This window comes from Epinephelus lanceolatus, chromosome 17 (genome assembly GCF_041903045.1).
Source record: "Epinephelus lanceolatus isolate andai-2023 chromosome 17, ASM4190304v1, whole genome shotgun sequence".
NCBI lineage: Eukaryota > Metazoa > Chordata > Actinopteri > Perciformes > Serranidae > Epinephelus > Epinephelus lanceolatus.
In genome coordinates this window covers 43,118,998-43,141,891 of record NC_135750.1, presented here as the reverse complement: position 1 = coordinate 43,141,891, position 22,894 = coordinate 43,118,998, and the positions used below count along the sequence as shown (strand labels likewise).

The 22,894-nt window shown below is 40.7% G+C and overlaps 1 protein-coding gene across 1 annotated transcript in view; it reads left to right on the top strand.

The window, feature by feature from the left end:
* Positions 1–2,451: 2,451 nt before the first annotated feature.
* Positions 2,452–22,894, top strand: part of fbxo28 (F-box protein 28) — a 38,938-nt gene continuing 18,495 nt past the window's right edge. The window contains exons 1-4 of the mRNA XM_033613210.2: positions 2,452–2,679; positions 6,834–6,943; positions 11,361–11,499; positions 22,694–22,889. Of these exons, the coding sequence (XP_033469101.1) occupies positions 2,491–2,679; positions 6,834–6,943; positions 11,361–11,499; positions 22,694–22,889 (634 nt within the window). The 5' untranslated portion in view covers positions 2,452–2,490. The remainder of the gene's footprint in view (positions 2,680–6,833; positions 6,944–11,360; positions 11,500–22,693; positions 22,890–22,894) is intronic.

The window sequence follows — 22,894 nt, the reverse complement described above, 5'->3', positions numbered from 1 at the left end:
AATAGGCAGAAATAGCAAGACTGAAAAGCAGTTTACCATGAGTAAGGACAATAAGAAAAATATGCTACAGTTAAAATGGTCAAAATATAGGACAATTGAACTCTACTGATCATTGTCAATTAAATTTCCCCATATTTGTTCAATTTTTCAGTTCATAAATTAGCTTTAAACTGACTGAATACTGCCATCTACAGGCGTTATGCGACATTTAAGGTGGATCGAGAAATTCCAATCGGAAGCTGTGAATCGGAAGCCAACTTCAGCCTTGTGACAAGATCACAGTAGATCTACCAGAGCCTTCGAGAGCAATGGCAATGTTACAGAGTCAAAGTTATGTTTTACATTGTGGCAACAAGCGCATAATCCTTGGGACTCCAAGGCAACCATAATAAACAACAGCCTACTATCAGTATCAGACAGTAAATTAAGTATGCGCTAGGCTGAATAACTTCCGGGGCACAGAAATGAGAGAGATTAAATATCAAAATCGGCATCGAGACCGTTTTTTAAATGTTCTACTTTTGACCTGCGCACTAAATGAAATATTTGAAAAAGAAGTCGAAATCTGTTTTTTGTTGGACATTGAAAAACAAATAATGAAATAACAAATCGTTTTTCATTTTATTGTTTTTTCATTCTTAGTTGAAATTCAAATGAACGACTGGTACACGGGGGCGGCACGGTGATGTGGTGGTTAGCACTGTCGCTTCACAGCAAGAAGGTTCCCCGTTCGATGCCGGGTGTGGGAGCCCTTCTGTGCTGAGTTTGCATGTTCTCCCCATGTCAGCGTGGGTTCTCTCCAGGCACTCCAGCTTCCTCCCACAGTCCAAAGACATGCAGATTGGGGATTAGGTTAATTGATAACTCTAAATTGTCTGTGTGAGTGTGAGCGTGCACGGTTGTCTGTCTCTATGTGTCAGTCCTGCGATAGTCTGGCGACCTGTTCGCCAGTGTTCCATGCTTTGACAGGCTGTGACACTGTATCCAGCTTTCCTGGACATGGAAAGAAGGCAGCATGGTCAACGTGGAAGTCGCTGCCAGAACTGACAGATGCACTACTGATGCTGGCAAGTGGACCAAAGGAGATCCCAGATGATGCAATGAGCATTACTGAGAGGTTTGTCAAACTTCTCATGCTAAACAGAGTCGGAGAAATACTGATTTGCAACATTAAACTTATGATGTGTGGTCGATATACATTTCTTGTTGTTCATATGTTTGAGAGACTTCATTAACTTTAAAAATTTTAACAAGAAAAAAGGAAAAAACAAAAAAGAAAACCTTTTAAATGGGGATAATTTTGCAAATGTAGATCTGTGTATATGTAATTTCCCTGGCAGGATCATGAGGTTTGCCATAAAATTCAATGAATTAACATTGCTTTCAGATGGAAAAAAAAAAACATCTTTGAGACTTTACAGAATAACCAGTATTCCTTAAAATAGCCTATATATACCCAAATCTGTCCAAAACAGAATAGAATGTGAACAACTATAAAACAAATGTACCAATGTTTAAGGTTCATCATTGCAAAATACATTTTTTTTTAATCAGAGTCAGCAAATCTTGACACCATTGCATTAGACGGATAGAAACTATGCCAAATTTTAAAATGAATGTCTCTAATCTCTTTGAAATACAGAATTTGAAGGGGCAAAGCTTTCTGCCATTCAGTGTCACATATTTGTGATGTTCCAGACATGGGCGTTGATATAGACAGTGCAGGCAGTGCTGTTTCACTGAGGCCCATGGGGTGACCCGTACAAGAAACTGGTTAAAGGCCTCGCTCTCTCTAGAGCAGAGAATGGGCCCTTGCAAGTGACTCAGTTTGCCACCTCAGAAATACACCTGTGTTCAAAGAAGAACTCATGTTAAACTACAAATGCTGTCATTTGCTATATATGCCCCCAAGAAGGCAAACCCATCATCAATGTTTCTTTTTTTCTTTTGTGAAATAGTCAGTAGCAATCTATAACAAAATTATATGTTCATTTTACAGAAACTTTAAAAACTATAAACTATTTAAAAAAAACCTAATGAATAATTTCTCATTTTACTTGGTATTTGTCATATACAGATTTTTAGTGATGATTGCAAGGTAATATGTTGATGTCGTCTAATGTCTGTCTGTATTTGATGCTGTTTTATGCTTTGAAAAGTCATGTACAAAATATATTTTCCATACAATGAGTGCCTGCTGATAGAATTTGGATAATTTGAGGTAGTTTGGTGATGTTGTAAGCGCATGACAATAAGAACTTGAAAATTTCTTAAAGATATAATGTGGGGAAAAAAATCCAATAAAGACTCAGGAGATTCTAACCACATTCCAAACATTTAATCTGAAAGGTGTTGATCATATCCTCAAAATCCAATAACTCAGTCCCGCCTTCTGCCCTCTGAGTGCACAGATAACTTTTTTTTTTTAATCATTTAGCATGATAGCTTCTCTTTGAGGCGTCACTTCCGTGTCCTCCCTAGCAAAGCAAGATGGCGGCCGTCGTAGAAAGAGTTGATGGATGTGTTGGGTCCTTGGAGTCTGACACGGTGTCACCGAGACAGCCCAGCCCTCCTCCGGACCAGCCGCACCAGAACAACCCGCTGTTAGGACTGCCCATTGTGGCCATCGAGACTATTCTCAATTTTCTGTCTTACGATGAAATCAGCCTGCTGCGCTCGGTAAGAACAAAAACAAGCCAAGTAGAAGGTGAACAAAGCTAATGCTAGTAACATGCACTTGTTATCTTTGGACACTATAAACGTAAAATCTCGGTAGAAACAATTGTGGACAGTATTTAAAGGCCCTGTTGAAAGTGTGTCCAGCCGTCTAATTGCAGCCATGGCCCGCAGTGCTCATTGCGCTGTTGTTAGCTAACGTTAATGAGCAGGACATCCCTGCTAAGCAGACCCAAGAGTAACGTTATACGATACATCGCGAACACAGGAAGAGATCAGTGTTAATTAGAGAAAGGATTAACCGAGCTGTTAAACTCTGGATGGGTTTTACTCTTGTTAGATACAGTTCACACATTGACTGTCTCTATTAGATATGTAACGTTACTGTACTGAGATTATCCTGAAATCATTCAGTGGCCGGTTTACACAGTCGCTGTGCCTTTCACTTCCGCTCCTCTAACAGTGCACCCTCTTTATCCTGGTAACGTTACAGGCAGAGTTAAGAGGTTGTGTCAACGCTTCATACACGGTCACGTGACTTTTGTTGGCGCTTTTGGGTTCCCTTTTATATTTTTTTGCCATGCAAAATTTTCAGCCTTAGTTTGTGCCTCACATGTTATCCTTTTGTGGCGTGGGCAGATTAAAAGCAAATGGAGCCCTGGAAACAGACAGGTAATGGGCCCCATGTTGCTTTAGTCCCAGCTGGAGATGAGGATGTGCTATTAGACTTCATCCTGTCCTGCTACAGTAGATCCACGCTGACGCTCCTCATTACAGAAAATATAAAAACAGCTCCATAGCATTTGATACAAAATATTAAAAGAAAGCTCTGATGCAGTCTTATTTTCTTCACTCAGCACTATGTTTCTCTCAAACATGTTTTAAGTGTTTTACTAGTTTCAATTAGGGGTGGGCAATATATTGAATATTCTCGATGTATTGTGGCTTATTCCACGTGTAATGTATAAAATGATGATATCACAAACATCAAATATAAATGATCATGTTGGTTTTTTAAGCCACTGGCATCAGACTTGCTTTGGCATTTCAGTTCTCTAGCTCTCTCCTGCAACTCTCTCCCTCTCACAGACACACAAAGCAAGACTCATAAATATGATACACATGAACAGTGTTGGGTAAGGATTACTTTAAAAGTAATCAAAGTACGTTACTGCGTTACTTTTTTAAAAAGTAACCAGTTACTTTACTGCGTTACTCCCTGAGTAAAGTAACTCAGTTACTTTAAAAGTACTTCCAACGTTACTCCCTGAGAAAAGTAACTCAAGCACTTTTAAAGTACTTTTGAGTATTCTACATTTCCTATTGGGCAATGGACCACAGGGCGCTAAGCCTACATTTTTTTTGTCTCCAAAATTAAAGTTATGGACCACTTGCCCTTCACTGAGATCCAATTCTCCCATCACAGCCGTCACTTTGACCAGTAGAAACACAAAACGATCTGCTGTCGTAGACAACTGTATGACAACAACACCCCAGCATTTTTAATATTTCCTCTAGGGATGTTACCACACAGAGTAAAAGGGGGAAATGATGGTGTGAAACAGCAGAGGCACTTTGTCAACCCACTGAGTTAACGTTACTGTCATTAGTATCAAGCTAGCAAACAATGGTACATCCTCACGGTCGGACATGAAGTAATAACATTAACAAATAGCGGCGGGGCTTTTACTCACCGCAACTGCAGAGGCTCCCAGCTTCATTTGAAACAAACTACATTATAGACGGTCCGTTATTTATTAATCCCTCTGTGTGTTTATATATTTACTTTTTATCCGCTCCGTTGTCTTTGTAAAGTTAACATATCGCACCGTCATTTCAAACTCAACACTTGTTTCAAATTAAAAGCCCCTTATAACCTCGGCTGAGAGAATCCCTCCATTTTCTAAATAGACTTTTATTCTGAAACATTTGTCAGAACTTCCTGTGGAAGATACAGTAGCTTGATAGTTTACATATGGCGCTTCAAATGTAGCTCCTGCCATCTGCAACAACATGTTGGCTGGCACATGAACAGACACAGTTCTGGCAGTGAATCAAATAATAGTCAAAGTAATAAAAACAGGACAAGAATAACCCGATGACATCACACACGCCGTGAAAGACGACTTGGGATAATTGGTGAGTACCAGCGTGTAGCGTGTACCAGGCATAATGCAAGTCCTGAGTCTGAAATATGTCTGTCAGCGAGTCCTACTCCATCTATTTAGATTCCACCGTAGACAACGGCAGCATTTCTCCGACCACGTAGCGAGCCACAAGCTCCGTGGCTTCTTTCAGACTGACAGGTTTAACATCTCCGTTATTAGAACCAAACGACAGCCGTTGCTGTTTCGGAGCTGAAGGACCAGCGTTCTAAAAGTAACGGAAGTAACTGATGTCTTGTTTGAAAATGTACTTAAGTATTTGATTACTCAAACAGCAAACTAACGCGTTAGGTTACTCGTTAGTCATTTTACGACCATGGAGCACCACTGCCACTTGATGATAATATTAATATATGAGCTGAAGAGCTGTTAGTTTGTTTCCAGCTTACAGTGAATAAACCACCACGTTAAAAGGTGCAGTGCCAACAACTTAACTTTATGCTAACTGCTAACATCTGACTGTTGACTGGAAGTATCAAGCTCACGGCAAAAACTTCAACACTTCCAGCCCAAGGCGAGCTGGGTGCAGTGGTTCCGCTTTGATTTATTCAATTATAACAATACTTTATTTAACATACATACAACATATTTAACAGTATTTTATTCAACTTTATTACAACAGTACTTTATTATAACCATGTTTTATTTAACTTAATTATGACAGTAGCTACTTTATTTAACTTTATTGTAACTAGTTCATTTAATAATTTTATATTTTAGTAGTCTGCAGTACTATGGGGGAGATTTCAAAATATCATGATATATATCATGCATTGTGTTAAAGCCTAAAAATATCACAACAATATTTTTAAGCCATATCGCCCAGCCCTAGTTTCACTGTATACTTACTGTGCTGACAAAAGTAATATGTATCAGTGGTACATCAGACAATCTCAGATGAGAGTTTAATTTCAAAGGATCAGGTTAAAAAGTGATAGGGACACCCCTACTTCTGAATCCTGAGACTATAAAGTCCCTTCAAACAGACTGTTGCTCAGGGGTCCCTGGCTCAGTGCCTGGTATGCTTGGGATTTTGCTTGAGAGACTGTTGCATTGATTTTTGAGTCATAGCAATGAGAGGGAGACGTGCATAATCTTCAACAGGTCTCCTCTTTTATCCAACAAGTGGTGTACACTATATTAGACTTTCAGCCAGTACTCTGATATTTGATCCAAACAAACTTTGTGGATGGAAATGGGTTAAACGTCATGTTCACTGTACACTGGTGGAAAGAGTTCTGCTGTGGGAGATGTCTTTAGGACCACAGAAAACTTTGTTAAAACAGCAGCCTCCCAAGTGTAATAAAAAAAATGTAAAGGTGTCAACTGTTAAAATGGTGATACTAGAGACTGGAGGTACTGTCCTCTATCCAAACTACTGGGTAAAAAAAAAAAAAAGAACTCCACCAGCTCCACAGGAGCTCTGCTGCTGGAAGCTGTAGTACTTGTGTTTCACCATGTAAATCAGGGGTAGGCAACCTGTGGCTCGGGAGCCACATGTGGCTCTTTAGCCCCTGTCCAGTGGCTCCTTGAGACTTTGAGAAAAGAATTCTATGGAAATTGATTCTATGAATCCAAATGTTGCTGAACCTCGATAGCAGTGGCTGGTTAGCTATGGATGCCAAATCCAAAAAAGTAAATTGAATAAAATAGAGAACGTAGTAGTGCGTGGACAGATTTGTTTGCTCTCACTGCCAGCTCTGCAAAATTTAAGTACCAAATAATCATAGATAGTGCCCTGCAGAGTGGCCACCTTGTGGTAAAACATATTAACAAATGCTTATTTAGACCATAAGTATAAGCTAATTTAGACATAATAGGCTATGTTACCTTGATTATAAAGCTCAAACATGTTTTGCAGCTCCACACAGATTTTTTCCAATTATTTTTGGTCAAAAATGGCTCTTTTAATGGCAAAAGTTGCAGACCCCTGATGTAAATACTCATGAAGCAGAGTACCTACTGTTTGCCTGTGTTGTCCATCTTCTCCAGGTGTGTAAACGCATGGACATGATCTGCCAGCGTGTCTTAAATCAGGGCTTCCTGAAGGTGGAACGTTACCACAGTCTGTGCCAGAGGCAAGTCAAAGCCCAGCTGCCCAGGTCAGTATTACAGCTAGGTTCCAAAATTCTATGAATATTCAAGGTGGAAAATTTCCATGGGAATTTATTGGAATAAAAAGAAAATAATTGTGTTATTTCCCCAGCCTGTATTTTCCCGGTCATATGCAGATAGAAACAATCTTTTGTCATATCATAAGCAGATATAATTGTAAACCCTTCTAACGCTGCCTTCCATTTACCTTGGAAGTCAGAGGTAAGACTGACATCACACCATGTTCCAGTACAACAAGTTGGAAAACCAAGATGGTGTTAGTAATACCAGTTCAAGCCAGGTTAGCTATTGTTACCAGTACCAGTTGATAACAATGCATTATGCAGTATTTTGCACATACAAACACTGCAGCAGTATGTCCACAGTTAGAGAGTGTGTACTGTGTGTATGACCAAAAAAAAAAAGTTTCCCTATTAAAAGGTACGATTTTTATATTGAAAAATTAATTGGGGGGGGGCACAAGGTCTGCAGTCAGCTGTGGGTCTCTTGACCCCCTGTGGTCAGTGATGGTATTACTGCGGGGTAAGTGGAAGATTTTTGAAATAAATGAGTGTATATAGACTTCCTCAATGTGTGACCAGCACCAATTTCTCAAAACTCAGGTTGACGACAGTTAAACAAGTTTTGTGCTGAGCTTACAGCTTGTCTGTATTGGCTGTGTTGAGAAAGCAGCAAAACAATAGCAGCTTCAGTCCTCTCTACACTGGATGTGTTCTGCCACAGCACTGCTGTGCATTTACAGCATAGACTGTACTGTAGCGTACAGCCTAGTACAACAGTGAAAATAAACAGTCATGAAGCCTGAAAGAATGCTTTGGGTCGCAGATATAAATGGAAAATAAAAGCTGATGTGTGGCCAGCATACACAGCTGTGCTGATTAAGACTAAATACCTGTTCAATTTGATATACATGAGACAGATGACTAAAAAAAAACCTAGCTGAGTCACCTCTTTAAACTCTTCATCCTCTTCAAACAGAAGTGAAGAACATTAACTGGCTGACTGCTGAGTTTATAATTCAGTTTAGTGCTGGGCGGTATGACCAAAAGTTTCTAACACGGGTTTTTTTTTTTTTTTTTTTTTTTTAAATTTTGCTTTTTGCATGACTGGACTTTTATATAGGTTCACAGGGGCATCTTCTACTGTCAGGACTACATACAATACCTGTAAAAACATTTTAATGCTATCACATATATATGCACACACACACATATAATATATATGTGTGTGTGTGTGTGTGTGCGTATGTGTGTGCGCTGTGATTGCTGTTCCACTGGCTCTACTGACGGCATCGCATCTGACCACTGTAATCGCGGCAAACTAACGTGATGTCAATAACAGCGGCCCGGCAAACTAACGCTACGTCTGTTTTTTTGTAAAGCCTTAAAACTTCCAAAAATCGGACACAGCTCCACTCTTGTGCACATGTTCTTCTGATGCATCTCTGGTCTCTCTTTCTTCATCTTCCACCTCTCTTATCTGATCTTCTAAATGTTCTATAGCAACAGAGCCTCTTCCAGCTGTTCACAGACTGTTATGCTAACTGGCTCACTGGCAAGCTATACACAACATGCCGTTCCACAGTGTAATTCTGTAACTGTACAATTATTAACGGTCCAAATAGTTTATGTGTCACATGTAACAGTTTTCCCTGTTACAGAGAGTTAAGCCCCTTTTACACTGCCAGATTTTCGTCGAATGTTGGGCCGTTTTGCAGGCAAGCTGCGAGCGTTTAGACACACAGAGCCTGGGAGGGGCTGTTGATGACTTGTGGGAGGAGCGTTTGATGATGCCGCACGTGCGGGGCCACTGGTGGTGGACTAACTAGGAAACAGCTGATAGCAGGTATGAGCAGCTAGTAGCAAGAGGAGAACGCAAACCTGAAAGACACTGTAAAGATGAGCAACTTGGGAGACAAGGAATTGCGCGCCCTCCTTGCCCTTGCAAACGAAGAGGCCATTAACCGTCAAATGACAGGAACGGTGAGGGATGGGCCAACTTAAGAGGGAATCGCCGAAGGACTGACCAGCTGCAGCTTCCCTCGGAGTATGTCACTGTTTATGTCCAACGCTGAGCTACACATTCTGTTACTTGCTCACGCCCCCCACTGCCCTGAAAAAGGCACATTCTGTTATCACATTCATTTCGCTGCACTTCCCAATTTTGTTTTATACTGCCAATGCTGAAAAAAGACTGATTGGGCTTTCCTGCAAATTTGCACAATTCCTATTTAAAAAGGGCTTTTGTGTGGGTTATTATTGTTTTGTTCTTAAGTTCTAACCATTAGTAAGAAGGATATGCAGTTGATAGGGTTCCTTTCTCTGATTTGACAATAGCTTTTTATTACCATAGCGCTTTTTTCCCATTTACTGACCACTCTGGCAACTGTCTCAGCTATGCAGTGGTATGATAGTATATGAAAAATACATATCATGTGGAAAATCAGTACTGGTATCGTGAATGAACAGGTGTACCGCCCAGCACTAATTCAGATGCATTCAACAAGCTATGTGGGTTGAATGTGTCTTTCAAGGCTTATCACAAAGGGGTCCAATATGTGATACAGGTTCAGAACTAGGGATGCACCGAATATTCGGTAACCGAATATATTCGGCCGAATATTGCAAAAAAACACACATTCGGTATTCGGTAGAATAAGTTAAAAGCAAGGCTGAATAATAGCGGCGTGTTTTGATAACGCAATCAAACAGCGTGCTGTGACGGGCGGAATAAAATGTCGGCAGTGTGGCAATCCGTCCATAACGGCACTGGCATTTGCGACTAAAAATAGTTTTGAGCGAGCAAAGTAGGCTTAAACCATTCAGCACGCTGTGCGAGCAGCCTACAGATTTCAACCAGCAGCAGAAACGAAAGGCAAATCCCACCGATTGTGGGTTGAACGGGGGTCACAGACACAGACAGTAACGTTAATGTATTCCTGTCAAATACGGCGGCTATTGGCTTACCCGGCGACGGAGAAGTCGGTTCCAATAATATCCTCTTCTTAGTGTCATGACTGCCCAAAAGTACCTGAACAGCCGAGCCAGCCGACCACAGGTATGTGACGTGTCAGAGGAGAAACGAGCCTTTCACATTTCTGTCTTTCTGGCAGTAACAGCCCACAAACCTCACCACACTTTAGGGACCGTTCATTACTTATGAAGGGACTGTCAGGGGAGGAGGGTGGCTGGTTGATTTTTATTTTATTTATTTATTTTACTTTGATCCCCCCTATGTTAAGCACTTATTGATGCTGTTTTTGAAGTATGAATAAGTCAGTAAGTAATTTATTCCACTGAAATATCATTGATGTATTATAGAAAAGTCATTTATCTTTTCATAAATGACAAAAGGCACATTTGCCTCATTTTTGCTGTGGTATCGTGATACTACTCAGAACCATGATATTTTCATTGGTATCACACAGTGGGTCCCAATTTTGGTACCGTGACAACACTAATCTGGAGGGGGTTCATCTGCAAAAACTAATGGAAAAACTAAACAATGATGTCCGGTATTCGGTACTCGGTATTCGGCCAAGTGTTTAATAATATTCGGCTTCGGCCACAAATTTTCATTTCGGTGCATCCCTATTCAGAACCAGTGGTATAGAGGAAGTTTGTCTGACTGACCGCTGCCTCAGCTGATGTCATAGTCAGCCTCACCTTAGCTCCAATCTGTGAGCTTTCTGATTACCCTACAGTGGCTTTGAACTCTTAGCTTGATTTGAGGCTCTACAGAAACCTTTATGACTATTTTAATTCTGCATGATTGAATTATATATAAATGAGATATTTGATTTCAGCTGCTTATTTACTATCCCAAAAACTGCACTTAACTGCTTTTAAAGTCTGTCTTAACAAACCCAGATTGCACCGAAATGATTGGTTCTGTTATTTAGAAGTGTGCATAGCAACAACAGCTTCAGCTCTCACAGAAAGTTTGTAAAGTCAGACTGCCTTTAGTCAGGCTGGCAATACATACATGCATCTCAGTTTTTGACCACATCTGATCAAAAAACTTGTTAGACTTTACAGCAGAACGTAAATGGAACCAGTAAAACAAAATTGAAGAGTCAACTACTTAACCAGCTGAGAATGTTTCGGGTACCCTCTTAATTCTCACATCTACTCATTAAAGAGAGAATCACAATTCCTCAAATTAGTTTACCCACCCAGTTAAAGCTGATAAGAAGCATGGGTTGTGACCCTCTTTTCATTAGTAGAACATGAACATGCCCTTCACTGTGATAAAGCTCCAGAAAAAAATTTAAATTGCCCAGAACCAAGGCTACAAGTAAGTTGTGATGCACAGGTATAAATGATGGGAAACATAACTTGTCATAAAAGTTCTCAGTTAGGGACGTAGGTCTTCACCTGTATGTTCACCACAATTTGTCTCCAGGCGAGAGTCAGAGAGGAGAAACCATTCACTGGCCCGTCACGCTGACATCCTGGCTGCTGTAGAGACACGCCTTTCTCTGCTCAACATGACCTTCATGAAATACGTCGACTCCAACCTCTGCTGCTTCATCCCTGGAAAGGTTAGCTCAGCTGCCTTTGAAACACAAAGCAGCAGCACTGGCAGTGCTTCATTGAAAGACTTCCTTTCAGTACAGAAGGAAGCTTTCATTTTATGCCATGCCACGATGTGATGTCTCAGTTATACTCACAGACATTCCACCCTGAGTTTCAGTCCTGTGTTAAAGATAATAATTCTGTCTCTATCCTATGAAGAAGATCTGATCTAAATTTTGATCTAAGGAATGTTTGTGTTTATATCCTCTCACCATGACCATTTCCTACTAATGTACGGTACTCAATTCTACAGTTGTTATATTTGTTACAAACAGAAATGTTGAACACACAACAATGCTATATCATTATAATGTTCTGTACTGGTGATAGCTGTGGCCAGAAACAATGTTTTTTTGAGTTGTGTGTCCATTCATCCATCTGTTTGTCTGTCAGTCCGTCCAGTTCTCGTGAATGCAGTATCTCAGGAATGCTTTGAGGGATTTTTTTCAAATTTGGCTCAAACCTCAATTTAGGCCCAATCCCAATTCCTATCTTAACCCTCAATCTTAATTTTCAAGCTCAACCCTCAATCTCACTAGGGCTATCTTGTGACTTTAAAATGGGACACCCCTCAAAGGCAAATACGTCTTAAGACTGTCGGGGGCAGCAATATGCCAAAATTCCGTCCAGTCTGTCAATTCAAAGAAGAAGAAATATATGTCATCAGTAGTCGTCGATAAAAAGACGTGGCGAGTTTTTTTTTTTTTTTTTTCCCAACACTTTATTTCAATTCTTGTACAAAACAAGCAGTGACAGACATGAACAGAACAAATATGCCAGGGTTAAGAGGAAAGAAAAAGAAATAAAATAACAAATAAATAAATAAAAAAGTTCAGCAGCTCAAACAATTAAATTGTTTACATATTTTCAGAGTCTTTATAGCTTTGGAGTTTGTGGAGTGCTGAATGGTTTCTAAGTATTGCTGCATTTCATTCATAAAAATTTTGAACAAGGATTTTCTGTTACAACATTTACTCTTATGAATATGGAATTTTGCTAAGATAATAAATAGATTAATGATATAGAATTGTTTTTGTTATGAAATGCTGACATCATAAAATCCAAACAGCAGATCTTTGTACAGTAATGAAAATACAACATAAATGTTGCAATGAATACAGGGTTCCCGTGGGTCCTTAAAATGTCTTAAATTAAAATTCGGGTAATTAAGGTCTTAAATTTACCGTGAATTTGCTGTAGGTATTAAATTTTCAGCCGGTGCGTTTAATGCCTATGGGAAAGCACAGTGGCCCACCGTAAAACATATAATAGTGTGTATTTGTGTGATTAATTTAGTATGGTGCCTATATGGTACGGTGTCTTAAATGAGTCTCCGCGATTAATAGCTGTTTTACGGTACGTCTGCTACAGACGCTGACGTCGGGCATCCGCATTTCGCGGATATCGAGGTGAGCGGTTGAAGATGCAGAGATGGGGAAATGTAAATTTAACGAGAAGTGGATGGAGGAGGACGTATTTAGAACAGTGTTGGGCAAGTTACATCCAAAATATAATACATTATATATTATTAGTTACTGTCATTTGAAAGTAATTAGTTACATTACAATATTACTATCTCTGAATTGTAATGCGTTACACTACTTTTGCATTACTTTTGAGTTACAAAATAGACGCAGAAATATATGACTAAGCATTTAAAATGCTAAAATGCAGATTGATGTAGCTGATTATTTACATTCAGTGGAGGGTGATGTAACATAATGACTGTGAAGGCCCCTAAAGCTACTAACAATTTAATATAATAGGCACAGTAAAGGCTCATGGCGCAATACAATAAGTAACAATGACTGTTAGAATCATACAAGCAGACAAAGGATCAAAGTCTGTAAGTTATGATAGAGATGCTGCAAATATTTAAAGTCTTGGCCTATTCATATGAAACAAATTAGAGCTAGAGCCCACTATAACATAACCTATAGCCTTATGATATGACAAAAACACAATCTCTTTTTCTTTTAGTTTCTATTGTTTTATTCTCTTTTAATTCAAACAACACAAAGATGCCATGCACTGAATGGACATAACTTCTGCTTTATGAAAAATCAAAAAGTGCTTTTGGAGGACTAGACCTCAAGAAACATGGCTCAGTCATTTCAGTCCAACAAAAATTAACATGTAATTTAAACATAACCTACAACTGCTAATCAATAAAACACAGGCCAGAGAAACCAGGCAATTTGCCAAAAAAATGGCTAAAACGTAGGCTACCACAGAAAGGCTGGTAAAACTGCAGTCACTTATAGCTAGAACTCTAGCTAAAGCATATATTTCAATACTGAAAATAAAATAAAAGTGCATGGGCCTATTAGACAAATAGGAAATACAGCTCAGTCATTTCACTCCCAACTTCACAAAAAAATGTAAGATTGGATAAATAAATATACATAAAATTGAAAATAAAAAATGAATGCTTAACAGGAAACCTGTTGTTGCCTATACAACAGAGGTAGCATGCAGCCTAGAAGGCTGGTAAAGGAAACAGAACTATAAAGGCAGTTATGACCTGGACATAGCCTACTTGTGGTTCTAGGGTGCGGTTGGGGGGACTAGCCTATTCCACCACCCACTTGACTGAAATATCTGTTGAAGCGCATCAGGAGAAGGTGCTGAAAGCGTCCATCACTAAGACGGTTGCGTTTTGGGGTGAGCACAAGATTCCCAAGACTGAAAAGTCTTTCTACTGGTGCACTGGATGGTGTTGGGGTGTTATAGCGGAGTGCAATTTTTTTAATCCTTGGAAACGTGCAGGCTTTCCATCACAGGGGTAGAACTGAGATAAGACATTACCTCTGTTTCCACTGACATGGGTGCATTAGCTGTGGCACTGGGCTGTACATCAAAAGAAAAGAAGTCAACCTCGCTGGAGGCAACAGCAGCAGGTTGAGGGGGATCGGGCATCAGGGCTGTAGGCTCTTCTGTTGTTAGGGAGCGGCACTCCGTTGTGAGGAGGAACTTGATGTGGTCTCTTCTGGCTTCTTCTTTTACCCAGCGCATCTTGAACTTTGGCAGCGAGACAGCAGCCAGAAGTGCATCCTTGTAATCAGTCGTCGCAGCAAATCGAGTTTTGATTGTTCCCACAATAACTTCAGGCAGCCCAGTGGTCATTTGTGAGAGGCCCTGTGTCATTACTAAGGTTTTGGCCATCAAAACTTCGAGTGTTGGTTGAAGTGTTCCAAAAAAGCAAGTGTCCTCACCCTGTAGAATGTCCAATGCAACTGTGAAAGGCTTCATAATGTAACAATATTCCTTGAGAAATTGGTATTCCCTGTCATTCATACATTTAATCTGAAGCTGTGTGCATAGGCTATTGATGTCAGTGAGGGGCATTTCTATGACACGGGCATAGGCGTTATAGAATGAGTTCCACCATGTTGCTGTGGGGACAATCAACTTTCTTTCACTGACCTCTTCCAGGCACTCTGATGCGATGGTGGAGCGGCTGGCCCTTGTCCACAGTGCTGAGCATTTAGCTGTAGCACTACGATACACAGCCCTTGATTCTGGATTAGATACCAGCCAATTAACAACCTCATTGTTTGCAATGAGATTAAGTGTATGGGCTGCACATCTATGGTGGGGAGGCAGTACACATTGTCCGTGCTGCGCATCATCGGCAGTAAGCAGCACACTATGAAGGTCTGTAAACTCCACCTCACCATCGCCCTCCTCCTCCTCCTCCTCCTCCAACTCCACTTGATGCTGCTGATGCTCCTTGAACGCCTTTACAAAGTTGCTCCCATTGTCCGTCACACGTGCAGTCACTTTATTGTAGGTCAGTCCATATTGAGAGAAAATGTCTTCTAGCTCTGTTGCAATTGCGTCATACGTTTGTCGACCCCTAAATCTTTTACAAGCTATTGCAGCCTTCTATCGTGTCAAGGTATCTGCATCAATCCAGTGCACAGTGACCCCCATGAAACTTTTGTTGTTGGCACTCCATATGTCTGCTGTTGTTGACACATACTGCTGGGCTTCGAGTGTTTTCTTCAGCTCCTTCTCCATGACAGCATATGCCTTGTCCAAATCTTTGGCGAATGTTTTTCTGTCAGGCAGTACATGCTGAAAAATTAAGAAAATAGCTAGATGTTAAACTCATGCTGTGTTTAAATTGGTCAGACTATATTCGGATACCCGTTAAAAAAAAAAAAAAAAAATGAACATGAGGTGCACAGATTCTCTTCTCCTCAACAGCATGGACTCGCCATTTAGGTTGTTATTTAAAATAATAACAAGGTAGATGGCCGCATGGCCCACTCTCTATGACAACGTTAGCTTACCTTGTCATTGCTGGTGTTCACGGGGATTTTGCTGACAAGCTTTCTGAACGCTGGCGATTCTACTGTTGATAGGGAGTGCATGTCTTCCACAATATATTCTGCCACCAGTCTCCTCACTTCTCTGGCTTCAAGAACCATGGCAGACCGAGAGAAACTTAACTTTTGTTGCTTTGTCTGTCCCGTATGCTCGTCCTCTTTTTTCTTTCTCTTCTCCGCAGGTGCATCTCTCTCTCTCAGCTTAGTGTTAGCGTGGCACCGGTCCAGGTGTTTCTTTAAGTTACTCGTGCTATTTTTTGATGTCGAGAGTTCCCTCGGTGTCACACACAGATTGCATTTTACAATTATGTTTTTCTCCTTCTCTCTGAGGAACTGAAAATACTGGGGGAATGTCCATCGCGCAAATGTAGAGTCCAGCGTCGTGTCTGTTGTCATCTCAGCCTCAGCGAATTTCAGCAACAGGAAATAACTCTTACTTGCGGCTTTTTTTCCGTTGTCGGAATGTCTCGCGAGTCGCGGTGTTGGAGAATTCTTAAAAAAACAACAGCTAATCGGGTTAAAATGCATTGTAACACGCGTTACTTAGATTGTAACGGGTAAAATATTACCGAAAATTTATTAGTAATGCGTTATATTACTGCGTTACAGCAAATAGTAATAATTACTGTAATTGCATTACTTTTGTAACGTGTTACTCCCAACACTGGTTTAAGAGGTGGTTGGCACTGGCAAACAACAACGAGGCAATGTGCACATTTTGTAAGAAGACTTTTTCTTTAGGGACCATGGGGCTCAAAGCCATAGAGTCTCACATGAAAGGAGTAAAGCACCAGCGGTACATGGCAGCAGTTAGCAATAGCGGGGCCAGGCTAATCCCTGCATTTTTTCCAGCGCGACCGAAGGACGTTACAAGTTCAGACGCCACCTTTCAGTTGGCTATGACGAGATTCATTTCACCGCCAGACACCCAAAAGGCAGAGCTACTGTGGGTTCTGCATACTGTGGCGAGGCACAATTTGTTAAGATCTAACGAGGACATATGAGACATCTTTGCTGCCATGTTCCCTGATTCCCAGCTTGCCAAGTTATTCACCTGTGGTGAAAATAAAACTGCATATGTCGCCAAATATGGTATGGCTTCATTCATCAAAAAGGAGCTATCGCGCAGCGTGAGTTAGAAGCCATAAGTTGTCATGGTTGACGAAAGCATGAATGAAACGACAAAGAGCAAACAAATGGACCGTCATTTGCGGTTCTGGACTACTGATGAGACTGGCACACATCATGTCATCTCCGTTACTAAGGGTCGGAGTTCATGGGTCACTCCAGAGCCGAGGACATCTTGGGTCATTTCAGTGTAAGTAACCTTACGATTGTGTTTGAAATCACATATATTATTCATACTAAAAGTCCATTCTCACTGAGGGCGAATATCCGTGTGGATTATTCTCGCGGAAAAATATAAAAGTTGATTTTATGGGTTCTTATGGAAGTTTGCACACTGGGGCGGAACTTTCATGCGGTGAAAAAAGTTTCCGCCCAGACTTTGATCCCCCGTGGAATTCGCCGGCGGAACTACACTCTGGGCCAATGGTTTGTTTATAGTCGCGTAGACCCGGGAGAGTCCGAAATCCAGTCAGGCAGGACAGTATGGGAGAAAGGTTGATAAACTTCGTTTCACAGCACCCCGTCCTTTTTGATAAAAGATGGGATGATTTTATGAACAATGAATTAAAGGACGTCTGGCAGTCCTTTGTCCAGCTTGGTGGCTGCGGTGAGAGTGGTAAGTGCTAAAGAAAGTTGATGTTGATGCTTGTTAAACGTTAGCTTGCTAGCTCGATGCTGCTGCTGCTACTCTCGTCCATGTTCACCCACACCCGTTCACGCAGCGCGGACTTGGAACACAACAACGCGAAATTTCGCACCGCGTCCGTACCGCGCCTGTGTGTATGGTTTGAGCACGGAAAAGCGTTGCGCAAATATTCCGCCAATCCGTTTCGCATTTCTGTATCGCGGCAGTGAGAATGACCCTTAAGTATGGTGTAAAATTGAGCAATGTTAATGCAGTCCAAAGCTCCTATACTAGCGGTGTAAACACCAACACTCCCCTGGTGCTCAGTGCTCCCAATCCGGACAGAGTTGGCAGAGGACTGGTTATGTGCTATATTTAGGTCACAGGTCTATGGTCACTTTGACAATCTAACAGGTAACAACACATTAGTTCAGAGTTTAAGGGGTGTAACTGTTGGTAGATGTGGTTTATTATGTGTAAATATGCCAAATTGTGGTTTTATGGGTTGTTGTTGACGGTTGGGCAAATCTAGCAGCTAATGTAGTCTATCACTTGTTGCCACAGCAACAGTAAACATTCACGTAAGGGTTAATGAGCTGTAAATAGAGATATAGAATCAAGCTATGTTGTAAATACACATTAGATATGTTGTATTTTAGCACAAAATATATGATTTTACCAGTTAGTAAACCTATAGAAAATCATTAGTTTAATTTGCAAAATTTACCATTAAATTTATAGGCCACACACACAGAAAGACCACAGTGGCCATAGACTGACTTGAATAGAGCACATAACCAGTACTGTTACTATCTGCCAATAAATTAATATAAATAAATTGATATTTATATATTATTTTTGGGTCTTAAATTATGTTCTTTGAGGTCTTAAAAAGGTCATAAAAAGCATTAAATTTTACTTTTAAAATGGTGCAAGAACCCTGGAATATACTCGACAAAATCTTTCCAAAAAGTGACAGTATAGGGGCAGCAAAACAAATGTACAGTTACCAAACAATAATCTTCGACAATGCCGTCTGCAGCTGTGCTGACTTCATATTGAAACAGAATGCTTGATCACTAGGGGAACAGTTGCCGTTGTGACCGAGAGTTATGTTATGAATATGAACAGTTCACAACTTACAAATTACTCACTCCCATAGTTTTTTGGAGCCTGCTTGCTTTTTGTAAACTTATCTTCATTGGTGGCCCTGAAATGAATCAGGGCTTGTGTTTTGTCTGGTGGCCCTGAAATGGAACAGAGATAACAACATTACTTTCTTTTATTTTTTGGGCTACCTGTCAGATTTTCGTTAAGTTATTAGTTTAGTTTCATGTAGTATTGCAAGTATTATCACAATGAATACTGTAGTCAACATCCAGCAGAACTGGTGAGGATGTTTACACGGTCACACAAGTGTTATCTGGTGACTTTCATCCATGTTAACGTTTCACTCTTTGGGTTATAAGTTGATATTCAACCAAATAACCTGTACCACAACAACCGACGTAACTTATTCAGCGGAAAGTCACCAGATAATACGATCACTAACGTTAACCTGCAGCTGTAACGTTATCAGCTGCAGACTCTACGGCTACAGGAGGTGACACCGTCCGGTCATCTTACAAAAATGTTGATGCAAACATTTCACGTATATTAAAACAACTTAACAACTACATTATCACTGAGAAAAATTTTGTAACTGAATGACAGCATACTTGGTTATCAGAGAACCGGGGTTACATGCGGCGGGGCAGGCAAGCCGTCGCCCGCGACCAAAAATATGTGTGTTACGCTACAAAGAGGTCTATAGTCCATAAAATGATGTTAAACTAAGATAATGCAATGGTTATCATAATTTTAAAACAACTATTAACGAGGGAAATACTCACATTGATAACGCCATCTTGCATTGACTGAATTGTCTGTACTCGGCCGGGTTCGGCTGAGCTCAGCGGATGATACGCAAAGGATTCTGGGATAGCACTTATTGCCAAGGGTGGTCCTGGAAAATCTTAAAAGTGAGGGCCATACAGCCCTTTTTTTTGACCCTCCACTCAACACTCTGAGAATCGGGACAGCATTAGCACTTCGCGGGAGCACGGATTGAGGGTTAAGATAGGAATTGGGATTGGGCCTTAGACTTAACTCCAAAATCTGGTTAGATTTTGGGGGTCAAAGGTTGCTGTCATCTTGTTTGTGTCATCAAGAACAGCTCACAATTATTCATTTTTTCCCCTTCAAATTTTGGCACAAACGTCCACCGATGGTTGAAGGTCAAAGGTCAAGGTCACTGTGACCTTACAAAACATGTTTGGACAGAACTCAAGAATCCATACATTAATTCTAACAAAATTTCACACAAATTTCTAATAGGATTGAATGTTAAAGTGATGGCATTTTGTATCCAAAAGGTCAAAGGTCAGCTTCACTGTGACATCATAATGTTCTGCAAAAACACTTTTCTGGCCATTACTCAATGTCATATCTCAGGAACAGGGGAGGAGACATTTGGTCAGATGCTTGATGGTGACACAAATCTTGGGTGACCCCCTTGAAACTGTGCTGATTGTATAAATCGTCTGTGATGGGGGAACAGTGTGTGTGAAGTATCCATGTTTTCACAGACATGGATGTAAACTGTAAGAAAAACTTGACTGGTGCATGTAGGCATACAACCACGGGGCAGTAATACTAGTTTAAATAGGGAAATTGAATTTTAGCCCATTTTAATATAAGTCAAATGAGAGGGAATTATTTTCACCAAACATTATGACTGGAGAGTTACAAGTTACACTGTGTAATTTACGTGGTTGTTTATTAGCAAATATAAACTATTGCTTTCATAAATATATATTTGCTAAAGTGTAATGCAATTCACATACAAATGGAAGCTTTCTCATAGGCTTAGAATGATTTCTCTATATGTACACAGGCAGGGCTGGAGGCTGCCTTCTTGCGTCGCCATATTTGAATACAGTGGCTGAAAGGGATATACGCTCTTCGCCTTTTGCGTTTACCTAGAACTTGCCGTCACTGGAGACAGAGAAGGTGAAGCTCAATCCGGGGCGCTTCTGCGTGAACCTGCTTTGTACTTTTATGATCCTGTCGCACTTTAAATGGAGGACCACACATATGTTTTGCCCCGTAAGAGGGAAACCACGCCACCAAATGAAAGAAAAAGATCAGATAAGCGAGGATGGGACAAAATGCGAGTGAATATCGGCGTTGCTTATTCCAGGTGGAAAAAACTCCTGTGGAAGAACACTGTGGGGAACACATATATTATAATTGTACCAACCTATATTTGCTGCACTGTGCCGTGACTATCACATAAAACGTGTTATTTTAGCATTACTGTGCTAATGTTTGCCAAAACAAACAAACAAACACTCCTAACATAACATTATATCATAGATAACCTATATCTCACTGGTAAGCTATAACATATCGTAGCGCCCGCCAGGACGTGTGGAAAGGATGACGCAGTTATTTGGCAAACCACCGTTTATTACTGAACAGTACAGGTTACTGTTGGCCGTAACTACGCCAAAACGACCAACAAACAAGAACTTAGCTGTAACTCCAACTGTGCACTCCTGCTCTCTCCTCCAGCTCGCTCATACACACACCAGCACCCGCACTCACACAGCTCTCATCCCCGTCACACTCGCCCCCCGCCCCCCTACCTATACTCATTCAATCTCAAACATGCCATTAACTCACAGAACATTGACATTATAACAGAACATTTACTGCAGGGTCGCTACAATATCATAACATGGTTTAGATTCCTAAATAAATATTCACCTCATCGCTAGATAGGCCTACTCCTGAAAAACCTGAAAAACTCGTGGATGATGCCATCTCTGTCTGCGCAAGGCTTTCTGTCCTACGAGGCCACCATCACTTACCCGACGGGAGGGGTGAGGGGGTGAGCGAGTGAGCACGAGTGAGCCCTGCAATCTAGAATTTGACCGCTGATGTCACTGTTACTTACCATTTTTACACACTGAGGCTTTAAAGCCTAATGATGACTAATGATAACAGCAGCAGCAGGAGGTCAGACTTAATGGACTGTGCAAAATAGGAAAGGGGGACTGTGGTACAGAGTGAGGAGTCTGATGAGGTGTTTTAAGTTGATTAAAATTATGAAGCATCCGATAGGTTTACAAAATACTTTGGTAGAATTTTGAGATCAAGACTTATTGTGTTGTACTCGGGCTTGAATTGATCAACTACTGATCAATATGTAAATAATTTGCTTTAAATATCTCTCTGCCCTCTTCTTTCAGTTTGTAGTCAATATAGTAACTCATTATCTCAATGAAAGTTACTAAAACAAATGTATGTGAACACAAAAAGGCAATTTATTATTTTAGCTGCTAAAACATATGCTTGACCAGTGTTTTTTTTGTCGACCAGTCCATTTGGCTGATGTGTCACAAAAGCCCCTTTTCCACCAACTTTTCCAGGAACTTTTATTATCAGGAATTTTTTTACCTGGGTAAAAGAATTCCTGGTAATCTGTGTTGTTTGTGTTTCCACTGCACCTCACAAAGTTCCGGAAAATTTATTTAAATCAGGCTCATGACGTAGATGATTCGGTGTGAGCCCTGTATTTGGCTCCGCCAGCTTATTGGCTGGTGTAGAGAGTTGGGCTATTTGTCTCAGCCAGCAGCTAAGTTTAAAAGTATTTTAAGGTAAATGTCAAACTAAGTTAGTCTACATACAGACAGCTGTCATTTGAACTTATTGCGTTCAGCGTTCTTCAGCAAACAGCCCTGCCCCTCAAGAATTCCAGGTAATATGAAAAGTCCTACCCCCCTACCAGATAGTTTCTTCAGGGAAAGTTTGGGATTGAGAGAAAAAAATTTTCCCTCAGGCAATTTTGGTGTAAACGCGGCAAGGCTTTTCAGAATCTTCGGTAAATGATAAAAGTTCTTGCGGTGGAAAAGGGGCTAATGTTAATTTCAGACACTGGTCTTTTTAGTATTGTTTCAGTTGTTTGAGTTGTGTTTTTTCTGGTTTCCTGTCTTGTTTGCAATGTCACATGCTGTTGTGTTTTGTCAGGTGATAGATGAGATTTATCGCGTGCTACGCTATGTGAACTCCACTAGAGCCCCCCAGCGAGCTCATGAGGTGCTGCAGGAGTTGAGGGATATCTCCTCCATGGCCATGGAGTACTTTGATGAGAAGATTGTACCCATCCTGAAGAAGAAGCTCCCGGGAGCCGACCTGTCCGGCCGCCTCATTGGCTCTACACCAGGTAAT